General features: G+C 39.0%; 1 protein-coding gene across 4 annotated transcripts in view; it reads left to right on the top strand.

The window, feature by feature from the left end:
- NDC1 (NDC1 transmembrane nucleoporin) overlaps positions 1 to 15,182 on the top strand; it is a 48,155-nt gene that overhangs the window by 20,608 nt on the left and 12,365 nt on the right. For 2 of the 4 annotated variants that reach the window (XM_027108478.1, XM_027108477.1), the window contains exons 11-16: positions 980 to 1,138; positions 3,318 to 3,563; positions 3,653 to 3,768; positions 6,433 to 6,483; positions 8,485 to 8,548; positions 9,310 to 9,410. In XM_027108478.1, the coding sequence (XP_026964279.1) occupies positions 980 to 1,138; positions 3,318 to 3,563; positions 3,653 to 3,768; positions 6,433 to 6,483; positions 8,485 to 8,548; positions 9,310 to 9,410 (737 nt within the window). Of the gene's footprint in view, positions 1 to 979; positions 1,139 to 3,317; positions 3,564 to 3,652; positions 3,769 to 6,432; positions 6,484 to 8,484; positions 8,549 to 9,309; positions 9,411 to 11,033; positions 11,126 to 15,182 lie in introns of all 4 variants that reach the window. The other 2 variants (XM_027108479.1, XM_027108480.1) reach the window with 2 other exon arrangements.

Raw genomic sequence — 15,182 nt, forward strand, 5'->3', positions numbered from 1 at the left:
AGCAAGAGAAGCCACTGCAACGAGAAGCGCACGCACCTCAACGAAGAGTAGCCCCCGCTCACTGCAACTAGAGAAAGCCCATGTGCAGCAACAAAGACCCAACGCAGCCAAAAATAAATAAATAAAGAAATTAAAAAAAAAATAATTTAGGAAAAAAAATGTCCTGGGGCCTATTGATGGAGTATTTTGTTTGTTTTCAGGTTAAGTGGTATTCCTCTTAAGTTGTAAATGGGAAGAAAGATTTAAGGAGGGACCTAAGTGAAGAGAGAATGATTGTTTAATGCCCAGGATGGAGAAACCAGTTTTCAGTGGACTCCTCTGCTATTCTCAACGCACAGTCGATTTTTGCATGACAGCTATTGGAGATAAAGATTTTAGAAAATCAAAAGATAATGAGAATTAAGGGAATTTTTAAGAGTGTGGATCACAGTAGTTAAATAATAAGATAGCAGATACATAAACACTCAGTATAAAGTATGATCACTGTCAAATAGTGTGTCACTTCTATAGATGTAATAGCAAATAAGGGCTCTTTTGCAAATGAAAATGTAAGGAAGCACAGTGGGTGAGCCACAGCAATTTAGAGGTCACTGGGGGCCATGGGGTGCTTCTCATTAGACATGTTCATTGTCATAAGTCTTCAGTCTGTTCAGTACTGCTAGTGAAGTAACCTGGGTCTTTTTCACTCAAACTGTGCAACAATGTTTGGCTTTATTTTAGCAACCAATTTGAGAATGGTTTTTTTTAATGGTAAAATACCAAATTTTTGCTTGTAGACTTTTAGGAAAATTATTTCATCCAAATATTTATTGAACTCCTGCTGTGTATTAGATGGCATGAGTGTAAATGGTAGCTTGACTGAGAAAAGTGGGCCCTGATGCGAAGTGTAATATAGCATTTCTTGTTGATTTTTCTCCTCATTTTGAGAGGAGACCATAAGATTATCTACATTTTAAAAGCTGGTATTTGGACCTCCTAGGTGGACATCCCCACAGTTGGACAGCCATTTCAAGAGAGTGTTTGAATCTTTTAAATGATATGACTCAGAAACTTGTACTCTATCAAGAAGCTGCTGCTACAAATGGGAGAGTGATGTCTTCATCCTACCCAGTGGAACCTAAGAAATTGAATTCTCCAGGTAACTCCTAATACTACTAAGAGAGGGGAAAGCACTTACATTTTATTTCCTACGGAAGGTAACAGTAGTTAATGTAAGGATATGTATATAAGTGTGAAGTATATACTTTTAGGGAAAATTGATCTAATATATGGGATATTGTACTGAATCAAGAAAAAGGCCTGGGTACTATTGTAGATTGAAAAAATTAAGTCCAGTGTGGTGGTGGTGGTGTTAAAAAGGCTAACAAAATGTTAATCATCAAATAGAGGACTTCAGCTTACTCTAGTAGAGAGCCAGGTGAATCTTTACAGGTAATACTGGATGCTGCTGTGATTGCAGTATCCCAGAGATAAAAAGTTCCTGGGCGGTGCCCAGAGAGGAGCAACTGCAATGACTCGGTGATTTGGGGATGGGGGCATCACATTCATTGTTTTAAGATAGCTTGATATAATGTTTGAAAGATGAAAGCTGAGAGGAAAAAGTACAGGTGGAGGAACCTATGCTATTTCACAAAACACCTTAAGTAGACAACACCTAGGAATGTAAGACTGATAAAAAGACTTAATGTTCCAGTGCCTTTTGGAGCCAGGCATTTAATGAAAATGGGCAGAACTGGCTGGGTGAGGACTGTGGTAAACTTGAGAGCACAGTCTTCATCTGAAATGGGAAGCTGCGGGTTAGCTTCAGTCCATTGTTCCCATATGGAAATTTGGACCCAGTATCTGAACTTCTGGGCTTTTTTTTTCTTTTAAAGAGAAGCCTGAAGAAGTTTTAGGGAAAATCTACCACTTTTAAACATTGGCACCTAATCTTGATATTTAAAAAAATCACTATATGGGCCAAAGCAAACACATCTCTGTCTTTGACTTCATTACTCTGCTGGGGTCATAGACCAAAAACAAAGAGATTACAAAAGAAAAGTGATTTAGATAAGTTCATGAATGTCAGATTTTAGAAGATTCTAGAGTGTTTCAGATGTTCTTAGCATTCAGATTAGCATTTATTTATTCAGCAAGCATTTATTGAATGCCTACCATGTACCAAGCACTGTGCTAGAAGCCAAAGAGTTGAAGATGAAAAAACATTCTTGGAACTGACCTTTTCGTGGGAGGCACACGAATAATGACAAGACAATGTAACTGCTAAAAGGAAGTCTGTCAAAAAGGAGTCTGAATGGGTAGGATGATGTTTGATAATGAAAGGAGGAGTTTAAATTTTATCCTTTAGATGTGGCACTGTTAGAGAATTTTGAGTAGTTATAGTTACATCAAATTAGCATGTTAGAAAGATCATTGTAATTCTGAGTTGGGGGAGATCCTGGGCCAGACCAAATATGGATTATTCATTATTTTAAATTGTTGTCATATCCCATTACTCAGTCAAAATTTGCCTCTAATTTTGAGGAATAACCGCAAAACTTAAAAACCCCAATCTTAATTTGTAAATCGATTCTCCAAATATTTGTTATTGCCATTAACCCTTAAAGAGTCATGTCATGAAAATTTGGTACTTTAAATGTTTGATGTCTTATGCCAGTTTTATTAAAAAGATAGAATACTAGTGTAATTTATTTGTCTTTGTGCCTTGTACTGGAGTGGCAGAAAGATGTTCTTCTATTTTTGTACAAGAGACTCTATAAATTGGTACAGTTATGAGATAACTTTTGAAGAAGCTGTTTACAGATCAGATTTGTAGGCAAATGAGTCTCTGGTGTGACTTCTGTTAACTTGAAAGAACTCTGGGGAAAATGGGATAAGATTAGCACTCTCTCTGTACATTTTCACACTGTAGATTTGATTCAGCCAAGTAATAGTTACAGTAAGATCATGCAGTAACCCTGGGCATATTCTAATGCAATAAGGTTGTTGCCATTTGAAAAAAAAGTATAAGTTGATAGGTTCACTCAAAGCAGCTTAGAGTTAGAAAAATTGACCTTGAAGATGAAGATACCTGTTTAGAGAAAAAAAACGTGGGCTGTACCACCCTGACAGAAAAAGATGTATAAAGCTCCTTGAGTGGTCACCAAGTTGCAGTAGTAAAATATGGATGTTGAGAATGTAAACCTAAATGGAAACAATCTACAGAGCCTTGGTTAAATGAGTTAAACAAAGAATTGAGATGTGTAAAATTTGAGAACCTCCACAGTGGCCTGCTTTGATCAGGTTGCCTCTTCAGCACTGGATCTGTTCTTTTACAGAAGAAACTACTTTTCAAACCCCCAAGTCTAGCCAGATGCCTCGGCCTTCAGTGCCATCATTAATTAAGACATCGCTGTTCTCCTCAAAATTGTCTACACCTGATGTTGCAAGTCCCTTGGCGACCCCATTTGGCTCTAGTGTAGTGAATCGGATGACTGGGATTTTTGATGTAAACACGTGCTATGCGTCACCTCAAAGTCCTCAGCTTACAAGAAGAGGGCCAAGATTATGGACTTCGGCTTCTGGTGAGGACTATTTATTTTCTAAAATTTGAAATGTCATAGTTACAGAGAATCAGGCTAAGTTTTCACCTTCTTGGGTTTTTTTTTTGTAGGTCAGCAAATGACTGAATATTCTAATCCTTCTCCATCTACCTCTGTTAGTGCTGAGGGTAAGACAGTGAGACAGCCCAATATGATTTATTCATGGATTCAGAATAAACGTGAACAGGTAGGATGATACGGGTATGGGATTTATAGTTACATGTAACATTGAGAGAATCAAGGATCTCACTTAAGTAAGCCATTAGGAATAAATAGGACTTTGGGGATGCTTAATGTGTTAAGTTGACCCATATAAAATTGCCAGTATTTGACTGGTTTTGAGTTATAGAAATTGCAATTTCATTTGGCTTAACCTAATACAGTGCCTTTGATCTGTGAATTCTTTCATTTAAGAGATATTTATTGAGCTCTTCATCCATATAGGGTGTGGTTTTAGGTATTGGGGAAACAGCAAACAAAAGTCCCTGACCATATGTTTACATTCTAGTGAGGGGAAAGAGGTGAGCAAGCAAGTGTATTACATTTCTTTGAATATAAAAAATGCAGTTTATGCTTGAATAACTCGGGTTTGAACTGTGTGTCCACTTATATGTGGATTTTTTTTCAGTAGTAAATACTACAGTACTACTTGATTGCAGTTGGTTGAATCCACTGATGTGGAAAACTGTGGATACAGAGAACGGATTGTAAGTTATAGGTGGATTTTCAACTACAAGAGGGTCAGTGTCCCTAACAACCGAGTTTTTCCAAGGGTCAACGGTACTATTAATTGTAAGACTTACTTTACGTACCACTAAGAAAAAAAAGTTGCCAGTTAAACCGTGACATGCTATTGACTATAAGATGCATCCTGATATGTCATGTGCAAAATATGAAAAATATATGTCTTAAAAGGGAAGAAATTTGATGTCTTACCTGCTATGTAGGAAAATAGAGCAGGTAAAGGAGACCAGTAACTAGGGGAAGAGAGTACTATTTTATATGGTGTGATCAGGGGACATTTCATTGATAGGGTGACTCTTGATCAGAGGCCTGAAGGGAGGGCAGGGAACAGCAAAATGCAAAGGCCCTCAGGTGGGAGTAGGATTGGCTTGCATGAGGAACGGTATGGACACTAGTGTGTCCAGAGCAGAGTGAGGGGAGAGTGGTAGGTGGGTGGTGAGATAAGACATGTAGCAGGCACCCAGAGCTCGTCAGGCCTATTAGCCGTTGTAAAGACTGACATTTTCTCTGAATGTGATGGATAGCCACTGCATGGTTTTACCCACAAGAATGACATGATGTAACTTCACATTTTGAAAAACGCTGCTATGTTGAGACTAGATCCTCAGAGGGCAGGAGTGGAAGCAGAGGGACAGTAGTAAAGCTGTTAAAGTAATCTAGGGGGAGATGATGGTCTCTGTGACCAGAGTGGTTGTGGTGGAGACTAAAATGTGATCAAGGTCTGGATATATTTTGAAGGTAGATGTAATAGGACTTGCTTATGGTTTGGTTGTGGTGTGAAAGAGTCAGTGTTGATACTAAAGTTTTTGGCCTGAGGATCTGAAATAATGTAGTTGCAGTTTATTGAGTTGCAATTTACTGATGATTCTGGAAGAAGAGATTTGATAGGGGTAAGGTAGGGAAATCATGAGTTTGATTTTAGACATGTCAATTTTGAGATACTTACTAGACAACCAAGTGAAAATACTGAATAAGATATGAGACATACATCTGGAGTCTAGGGGAAAGTCCAGGTTAGAAATGAAATTTTGGAAGTCATCAGAATATAAAAGCCATGAGACTCCGTGAAAATTCTTGGGGAATATAGATATAGAAGAAGAGAGATGCAAGAACCAGGACCCTCTAATGACGAGGTCTGGGAGATGAGAAGGAATAGCAAAGGAGCACCGTTGAGGTGAGAAAGAACCAAGAAGTGTTTCAGACAGAAGTGAGTGTCAGAGATGATGCTGATAGGTAGCATGAGACTCAAACTAAGAATGAACTGTTGCGCTAGAAATGTGGAGGTCATTGAGTACTTGACAAGAGCTACTGGGTGGAGTAGAGGGGATGAACACTTGATTGGCGTGGGTTCAGGAGAGACTGGGAGAGGAATTGGAAACCACAAGAAAAGCTAGATCTTTCAAGGAGTTTTGCTATAAGGGGAACAGAGAAATGGGGTAGTAGCTGGGAGGAGTTGAGGGGTCAAAGAAGGGTTTTATTTTTTAGGATGGGAGAAATAATATCATGTTCATTGATAGAATGATCAATTAATAGAGAGGGCAGAACTGAAGGCATTTTACAAAACTTCAGGATCCCATATGGCTCTATATGCCATAAGTACTGCTGTGTCATGAATTTACTTTCAAGTCAGTTGGGGTATATAGCTTTTAGCTTAATATTAAGAAAATTGTTTTCCCTGTAAATATCAACTAGTAGAAAACCACTTCATGTCTTAAGATCTTTTTTTTTTTGGTAGGGGAAACATGCTCTTTTTTGGTATTAAGAGGTAACGGGTAAGACAGTTGTAGAGAATTGAGAAAGAATATGGTCTTAGAAAATATCACCAGAACCACTTAGAGTTCCTTTTTTATTATGACAGGACTTAAATTTGAGGGCTAGACATGTGTACATGGGAATGCAGTTTAGGTTAGATGGCCTATCTTGGTTATCCAGTTTATAGTACAGAGGTATTTATTTACGTAGTTTACCTTAAATACTGTTCTTTCTTTGTAAGATGTGAAGTGTTTCATTTAAGTTAGTGTCAGGAAGAACCTGGAAATGTGTAATATTATATTTGAGTAGAATTGCAAAATGTGCATGTGTTAATTCTTCCCTTTTTCCAACTCAGATTAAGAATTTCTTATCAAAACGGGTGCTGATAATGTATTTTTTCAGTAAGGTAAGAATATGTAGTTATAGCATTGGGAATGGGGGGGGGAGGAAACAAAATAAGAATGAAGTAGCAGGTAGGATTTGACTTCTAAATATTTAGCTTGATCCTAGCAAGCCAAACAGCTCTGCATCATGCTTCACTAAACCTCCCTTTTAACAGTGGCTGCCCTAGACACACATCTCACCTTAGTGGCTTCCTGAGGCTTGGCTCTAGTTGGCCTTCTCAGTTTCCTGGCTGCAGGCAGCTTTGTGCTGATGTGTAGCCCCTTGCTGCAAAATGAGTAGATCCATGGTGATGCTTCATGGCTCATTGTCCTGCTAACATCTTTATGGCCAATTTGGTGTTCAGAAGGGAGATGACTGGGTTAGATTGCAGATGTTAAACTTGGGTTGGATAAAAGTTGTAATTCAGACCACAAACTAAATGACTTTCCAACTTGTCTGTCAGCTGCCCCAGCTGCTGTAGGGGAGTAAATCTCAATGGTAGAAGCTAAAAATTCATTCCTGTTTTCACTGCTACAGCTGTTGTGTGTCAGTTAATCCTTTGATGAGGAAAACCTTGCCCATTTGTAGGGGAAAGAATTTTTGTTTTAATTTTTTTTTTTTTTTTTTTTTTTCCCCCGGACGCGGGCCTCTCATTGTTGTGGCCTCTCCCGTTGCGGAGCACAGGCTCCGGACACGCAGGCTCAGCAGCCATGGCTCACGGGCCCAGCCGCTCCGCGGCATGTGGGATCTTCCCGGACCGGGGCACGAACCCACGTCCCCTGCATCGGCAGGCGGACTCTCAACCACTGCTCCACCAGGGAAGCCCTGTTTTAATTATTTTAATCTAGCTTCTCTCTTTTTCCAGATACTGTAGTATTAACTAATAGTGCACTCAGTTAATGCCTTCAAGTGAAACTCTGCATTGGCGTACATTCCTCATTTTTATTCTTTGGGAGTCATACTCTGGTGGGGAGAGAGAACTCAGTAACTCTGATAGAATATAGGTACACATAGCAAAGAATCCTTTCAAGTTCTTGAAACTGTTTTTTCACTGTGGTGGCAGGGAGGATCCACCCAACTAGCAATAAGGCTATCCATTAGAGCCCTGGTTAAACTATCAGACCCCAGAGGAAGGTGTCTCGTCTTCCACCAAGAGGAAGAGGAGTTGTCTGAAGTTTTACTTCAGAGCTTTGCTTCAGAAGGATGGGAAGAAAACTTACCCTTTTGTCTTCTGTATGCCGTGCTCTTTTCACTTAAGTTCCCTCATTTAATCTAACAGCATTCCTGTGAGTTGTCTTTTTGTCCTCATTTTACAGATAAGGAAACCTGAGGCTCAGAGGGGTCAAGTAGCTAGCCTAAGGGCACATAGCCAGTAAGTGGCAGAGCAGAGGCTGAACAAGATAAGATCTCCTTTTTCCTTGGAAGTGAAGGGCTGCTTTTGATTCTAATTTTGCAAGTGGATCTATTGTATGATAAGGAGTTGTAGACACTGCTACTTAATGTTGGGACGTGTAACATGCTGTTGTACTTAGTAGGCTTCATTGGGTGTATTATGAAATCCACCATTTACACGGGCCAATTATTGCTCCACACCACAATACCTTGCTGTATTAAAGAAGGTTGGGTGGTTTTTCTTTGCAGTGGGATTGAGGGCAGACGATTTAAGAGAGGTAATATGTATTTAGGCAATTCTTTTGTTTAAAAAAAAAAGAGCATTCTTAACGCTTCTCTTAAGTGATCTCTATGCTAATCCCCTGAGGTGGGTTGAGTTGAATATATTTATTATTTATTCAACTCTTATTGTAAATGAGAAACTGAGGCCCATCGAGATTTAGAGACTTGGCAAGGGTCACACAATGAGTTGGTAGCAGAATGCTTTATTGCAGTTAAATCATACTGTGTAACAATTTTTAAAATTCTTCAGAGGCAGCTGTGAAATATTTATTGTTATGGTCTACATAATTGATTAGATGAAATTATCATTTCAGGGGAACTTACTTAAATGTCTTTATTGTATTTGTAGCACCCAGAGGCCTCCATTCAGGCTGTTTTTTCAGATGCCCAAATGCATATTTGGGCATTAGAAGGTAAGCAATCTCAGTGAACTGCAACTATGATTTCTTTATTAGTTAAATATTGAAGTATAATCCGTGAAAGATCAGTTCTGGACTTCGATCTCAATCTTTGAATATTCAGATACATTGTTATTTCTCTGTTTTATATAGATCATTTTTCTTAGATATTTAGGTGTATTTTAATTTAGGCAGAAATTTTCCTTGTATATAAGTGGATAAACTGAGCCTGGGGTTCTTGCCTCTCTTTCTCTATTTCAAAAAAACTGCAATTAATAGATTGTTTTTTAACCGTCAACTTACGTTGACATAACATGTTTAACCATATTTAGCTTAGATTAAATATGAAAATCTAGTTCCTGAAGAACTATTTCTTTTCATCTTACAGATACTGCCTTCTCAATGCTTAAATGATACTTCCTCAGAGGGGCCTTTCCTGACCACCCTATGAAAAGTATCCTCACAGCTGTCACCCTTATCACGCTTTGTTTTCTTAGCACTTATCACTATCAAACACAATATTATTTTAAAAAATTCTTTTTCCTACTAGAACGTAAGGCAGAGACTGTCATCTTATTCAAGACTGTTGCAGTTGAGCACTTTTTCCATGCCTTTTCCAGTCTTTTGCCTATTTTTCTATTGTATTACTCCCTCTTTTTTTATTTAGAAGTTTTTTTATGCATTCAGAATATTAATCCTTTCCCAAATAGACGTATTGCAAGTAGATTTGCCTAATTTTGATTCGCTTTTAACTTTTTTCTTCTTTTCCACTTGAGGTCTGTCTCACTTAGTAGCAGCATCATTTACAGAAGATAGATTTGGAGTTGTCCAGACTACACTACCAGCTATTCTTAATACTTTGTTGACGCTACAAGAGGTAGGCAATATGTGGGTTGGGTGGAGTAGAGGTCCTGTCCCCTCCCCCTGCCCAGCTTTTTCACTTTGTTTCTTACATATCACATTAAGCAACAAACATATGTTGGAAGTCAAAATAATGGTACTATTCTCACCCTCAGGCACTTACAATCTAAGAGAAACTAGGAAGATAAACTTTTAATTCATTTATAAGTAATAATTGTATTGTAACAAAGAAAGAAAGTATACTAAACCTGTAGGATATACCTCTGATATTAATCAGATTATTTAGGATATTGGAATTCTGTTCAGTGCTATAAGATTGCATCCTTACATAATTTGTAGCCACTGAAAGTGACTTGAAGTTAAGTTACCCTGCAGATAAGAAGTTACCTATTGGCCAGAGGCTTAAGAAGATAGAGCTGGGGCCAGCAGATTCCTGTTTTCAGGCTGGGTGCATAGTTTTAAACTACCAGGTCTTTTTAGTCCTAGACTTAAAGGAAGAAAAATAAAACGTATGCTTCTTGTTTTCCATTAGGCTGCCTTTCCTAACTTCATGTTGGGTGATATGTTTTACACTGCCTTATAATATTAGTTGTATGTCAGATGAGGAATATAAACACTGAGGGCTAGGAGCATTTAGAGGTAGGGGCTTGTGTGTTGTATAGGTTTTCTGGAGGAGTGTTACTGAACTAGGCTTAAAGGATAATAAACTGGTGCATCCTTGGGTCTTGGGAAACAATTTAAGATACGAAGAGAAGACAGGCTTTACTGTTCCTTTCTTCAAATCTCAATTCATTTTACCTCTTAGAAAGTCTTACCCATCAAAACCAGTGATTTTTTTTTTTTCTTCACTCTGAGTCCTCTTTGTGCCCACTTTCTCATGTATGTTATTTGAGACATGTTTATACACATGGGTAGTTTTATTATTTGGGTTCTTTTCCCAGCTGCCTTTCTCTAAAGAAAGAATTTCCTACTATTTCTCCACGACTTCTAATATTTGGCTTGTCTAACCACACAATAGGGTAACCATGATTTGGGCATCTCTTTGGTACATAGCATAGTTTTTTTTTAATCACTCTTGCTATGTAGTTTAAAATAAAACTACAGTAGAATGTTCCATAGTCTACAGAGTGATTTCTTATCATTATTTATTTTGAACCTCAGATCTATCTTGTGAAGTGAGATGGAGGTGTTTTGGCCCTGTTTTGCACATGAGAGGGGCTCGGTAGTGCAGGGACTTACCTCAGGTCTCACACACACGTCTTGTTAGTGGCAGAGCTGGGACTTGAATGTGAGCTGATTGCAGGGCATTAGCAGTGTAGTAGACCCCAGGGAAAGCTGCAGATCCACATCCTGTATTCTCTCTGAACTTGTCTATTATCTTCTCCTGGGCTTTTATTTTTACATAAGGTTCTCTTTAGAGAGAATGGCTCTACCCTTAGAACCATGGCTTTCAAACTTTTTAGACCATGATCTAGTACATTTACATTAGACTCAGAATATAGAGGTGTGTGGGTGTAACAAGAAACAAAAGATTCTTAGAAGAGTGCTTACCTTTTATTATGTGCTCTGCATTCTAATGCTTTCCATTCTATTTCATTAAAAAAAAAAATGGTGGTTGAAACGGAATTGATTTCACAAGGATCACACTGCCCTCAAGGTATTCTGCACCAAAGTTACTTTCTTTTCACCTCCCCACCATCAGAATTCCTAATTCTTCATAGTTGGCTATGGGTAGGTATGACAAGGAAAGCAATTTGTTTATTTGGTTATAGTCATTCCTACCTTTGATTGATTGGGAAGATAAGAATTATAGATTTGTCGAAGGGTCAGGCCCTATTTACTTTGAAACAGAGGAGTTGAATGGAGGATACTGTTGAGGGGCAGAGTAGAAAGAGGCAGAGGCATGTTTTTGAGAGTTGAGAAGAGGTAAATGGAACAAAGAACAGGACCAGTGATTTGATACTTTGCTTCTGAGTATAAAAACCCTTCCTAGTGTGAGGCTTCTGGCATCTGTTCTCCCCTAGGCCACATCACAGTCGGCCTTTTGGTCATGCTCTGCAGGCATCAGATTTTGCAAACTGCCTTGCAGTCTTTCCCACCCCATATCCTGAGGTTGACTGTAGTGAGTAATTCAGTGTCCACGTGGATATTTGTCCCACACCTTGACCTCCTCGCCAGTCTTTTACATACCCATCAGTGTCAGCCTTTGACCATCATCCAGGCCTCATCATCCCCTGAATTCTCCACCTCCAAAGCTTAAAATTCCAGGATTCTACCCTCTAAGTCAGAGTCCTTAAATGTTTTTGTGCCAAAGGTCCCTTTAACAGTCTGATGAAGCCCATGGACTTTTTCTCAGAATAATGTTCTTAAATACATAAAATAAAGTCCTTAGGATTAAAAAGGAAATCAATTATATTAGAATACAATTATGAAAGTATTAAATCTGTGATACAGTAATGTGTGCTTTTTAATTAATGCATTAAATAACAAGATCTATCAGTGAGTCTACTAACCCATCACTTTGAAGTAGTGATATGATGAATGGTATTTCAGATAATTGCAATAGTAATGTGATATGAAGATATTGATGATATCTGTGGTGGCAAAGTCACAGGAATTGCTAATGCTATTGTGATTTACTGTTTCATAATTGAAAGAAATGCTAATTTTAAATTAGAGCTTAGTAAAGATAAGCATGTAATTTTTATCCCAGAGTTCTTGTGCCCTGAATCCTATCCATAGATCTGTGGGCCCATGTAAGAGGCCCCCCAAGCACAGCCTCTTATGCCCTTGCTTCTTCTGTACACTTTGTCTTTGTCAATATTTTCACTTCCTTTGTTTTTCGGCTCCCTCCTAGCTACACATATGTCTTTCCCTATCCAGCTTAGACCTTATAGTCTGTCACTTCAACCATTTTGTTACCAATTTTTTTTTTTTAACATCTTTATTAGAGTATAATTGCTTTACAATGGTGTGTCAGTTTCTGCTTTATAACAAAGTGAATCAGCTATACATATACATATGTCCCCATATCTCTTCCCTCTTGCATCTCCCTCCACCCCACCCTCCCTATCCCACCCCTCTAGGGGGTCACAAAGCACCAAGCTGACCTCCCTGTGCTATACAGCTGCTTCCCACTAGCTATCTATTTTCCATTTGGTAGTGTATATATGTCCATGCCACTCTCTCACTTTGTCCCAGCTTACCCTTCCCCTCCCCATAACCTCAAATCCATTCTCTAGTAGGTCTGTGTCTTTATTCCCATCTTGCCCCTAGGTTCTTCATGACCTTTTTTTTTTTTTTTTTAGATTCCATATATATGTGTTAGTATACGGTATTTGTTTTTCTCCTTCTGACTTACTTCACTCTGTATGACAGTCTCTAGGTCCATCCACCTCACTACAAATAACTCAGTTTCATTCCTTTATATGGCTGAGTAATATTCCATTATATGTATATGCCACATCTTCTTTATCCATTCATCTGTTGATGGACACTTAGGTTGCTTCCATGTCTTGGCTATTGTAAATAGAGCTGCAGTGAACATTTTGGTACATGACTCTTTTTGAATTATGGTTTTCTCAGGGTATATGCCCCGTAGTGGGATTGCTGGGTCGTATGGTAGTTCTATTTTTAGTTTTTTTAAGGAACCTCCATACAGTTCTCCATAGTGGCTGTATCAGTTTACATTCCCACCAACAGTGCAAGAGGGTTCCCTTTTCTCCCCACCCTCTCCAGCATTTATTGTTTGTAGATTTTTTGATGATGGCCATTCTAACCGGTGTGAGATGATATCTCATTGTAGTTTTGATTTGCATTTCTCTAATGATTAATGATGTTGAGCATTCTTTCATGTGTTTGTTGGCAATCTGTATATCTTCTTTGGAGAAATGTCTATTTAGGTCTTCTGCCCATTTTTGGCTTGGTTTGTTTGTTTTTTTGATATTGAGCTGCATGAGTTGCTTGTATGTTTTGGAGATTAATCCTTTGTCAGTTGCTTCATTTGCAAATATTTTCTCCCATTCTGAGGGTTGTCTTTTCGTCTTGTTTATGGTTTCCTTTGCTGTGCAAAAGCTTCCAAGTTTCATTAGGTCCTTGTTACCTGTTCTTCAACTCCTTGTTGCCATGTCCTTCAGTTGCACCCATGTGGCAAAACTCTAAGGGATCAATCCCATATCAATCACCCACCCTTTCTCTTGCCCATCCCTCCTGCTTCAGCCTCACTTCAGCCCTTGGCATTTCTGACCTGAATTATTACTATGGCCTTTTGCTCCTCTTATTACAGGGATCCTTCATTCTGACTTTAGTCACTATCCTGTTCTTCCTATAAGCCCTCTACTCTAATAACCACGATGGACTATTCCATTTCCCCCCCAAATATATTTTATTTTCTTAACCAGACTCTAACTCTGTATATGATGCTTCTTCTTTCCTTCTTTGCTTAGAACACATTTTTCTTTTCTCTGGCTCTGCCCTGTAATCCCCATTTCATCACTTTATTATACTGCATTTTAATTGTATGTTTACTTTTTTTTTTTTTTTTGCGGTACACGGTTCTCTTACTGTTGTGGCCTCTGCCGTCGCGGAGCACAGGCTCCGGACGCGCAGGCTCAGAGGCCATGGCTCACAGGTCCAGCCGCTCCGCGGCATGTGGGATCTTCCTGGACCGGGGCACGAACCCGTGTCCCCTGCATCGGCAGGCAGACTCTCAACCACTGCGCCACCAGGGAAGCCCTGTCTCTTTACTTTTATTGTCTCTAGTCAGAGTAGAGGCAGGGACCTTGTCTTAATTCTGTATTCCTAGCATCTGACCTGGTACCTGGCAAATGACAGGCACTTATTAAATGCTTGTTTGATGACTGCTGGATAGCTTCATGGTTGGTTTGGTGGGCAAAAGCTTCTGTTCTGGGGCCTGATTTGAGTGACAGTTCTGATGTAATGGGTTAATTATAATAGTCCCAAGCCCCTTCATTTTGAGAGGCAGGGATGTCATGAGACTCATACGAGCCCTGTTACATGTTTTTGGTTTTATGTTCTGTGATGTAGGAGGGATACTTGCTCTTAATAACGAGAATAAGTTCTAAGTATCTCTTAGAATTTAAGGCAAGTTATAAAATACAGGCTTCTGGATGTTACTAAGGAAAATTGTATGGAACTGTTCTGTTCTTTTGTTTTATTTTTCACTATCAATAAAAAAGCCATATCACTGTGAATCATTAAAGAGAAAATAGGAAAGGGGAAGCCTTTCATTCTTCAAATCATTCAGAGGGCAAGCCGTGGAGGGATGGATATCCTAGGACAGTTGTTCCTAATAGTGGGCCAGGCCCTCCTGGGAGATTCCAAGTATCACAACAGGTTCATGAATCCACACATATATTGCTGTCATCTGAGTAATTAATGTTTGTCTGACATATTTATAGCTATTTTTCAGAGGTTTTTACATGTTGTTTTGGTTAATTAAAATAGAAATTCACTTAAAAGCATTATTTCCTACATTAGTGGATGGAGAAAAACTACTATCCTGTGGAATTCCACTACGTATACATATATATGTGTACATGTCTACATATATATATAATCCTTAAAAAGGGTCCTTATAAAGGTTGGGGACCAAAATGGTAGAGTGGTTTTTTTTTTTTGCGGTACGCGGGCCTCTCACTGCTGTGGCCTCTCCCGTTGCGGAGCACAAGCTCTGGACGTGCAGGCTCAGCGGCCATGGCTCACGGGCCCAGCCGCTCTGTGGCATGTGGGATCTTCCCGGACTGGGGCACGAACCCGTGTCCCCTGC

This window comes from Aethalodelphis obliquidens, unplaced genomic scaffold (genome assembly GCF_003676395.1).
Source record: "Aethalodelphis obliquidens isolate GAN/ISIS:26980383/991018 unplaced genomic scaffold, ASM367639v1 scaffold9, whole genome shotgun sequence".
Lineage (NCBI taxonomy): Eukaryota > Metazoa > Chordata > Mammalia > Artiodactyla > Delphinidae > Aethalodelphis > Aethalodelphis obliquidens.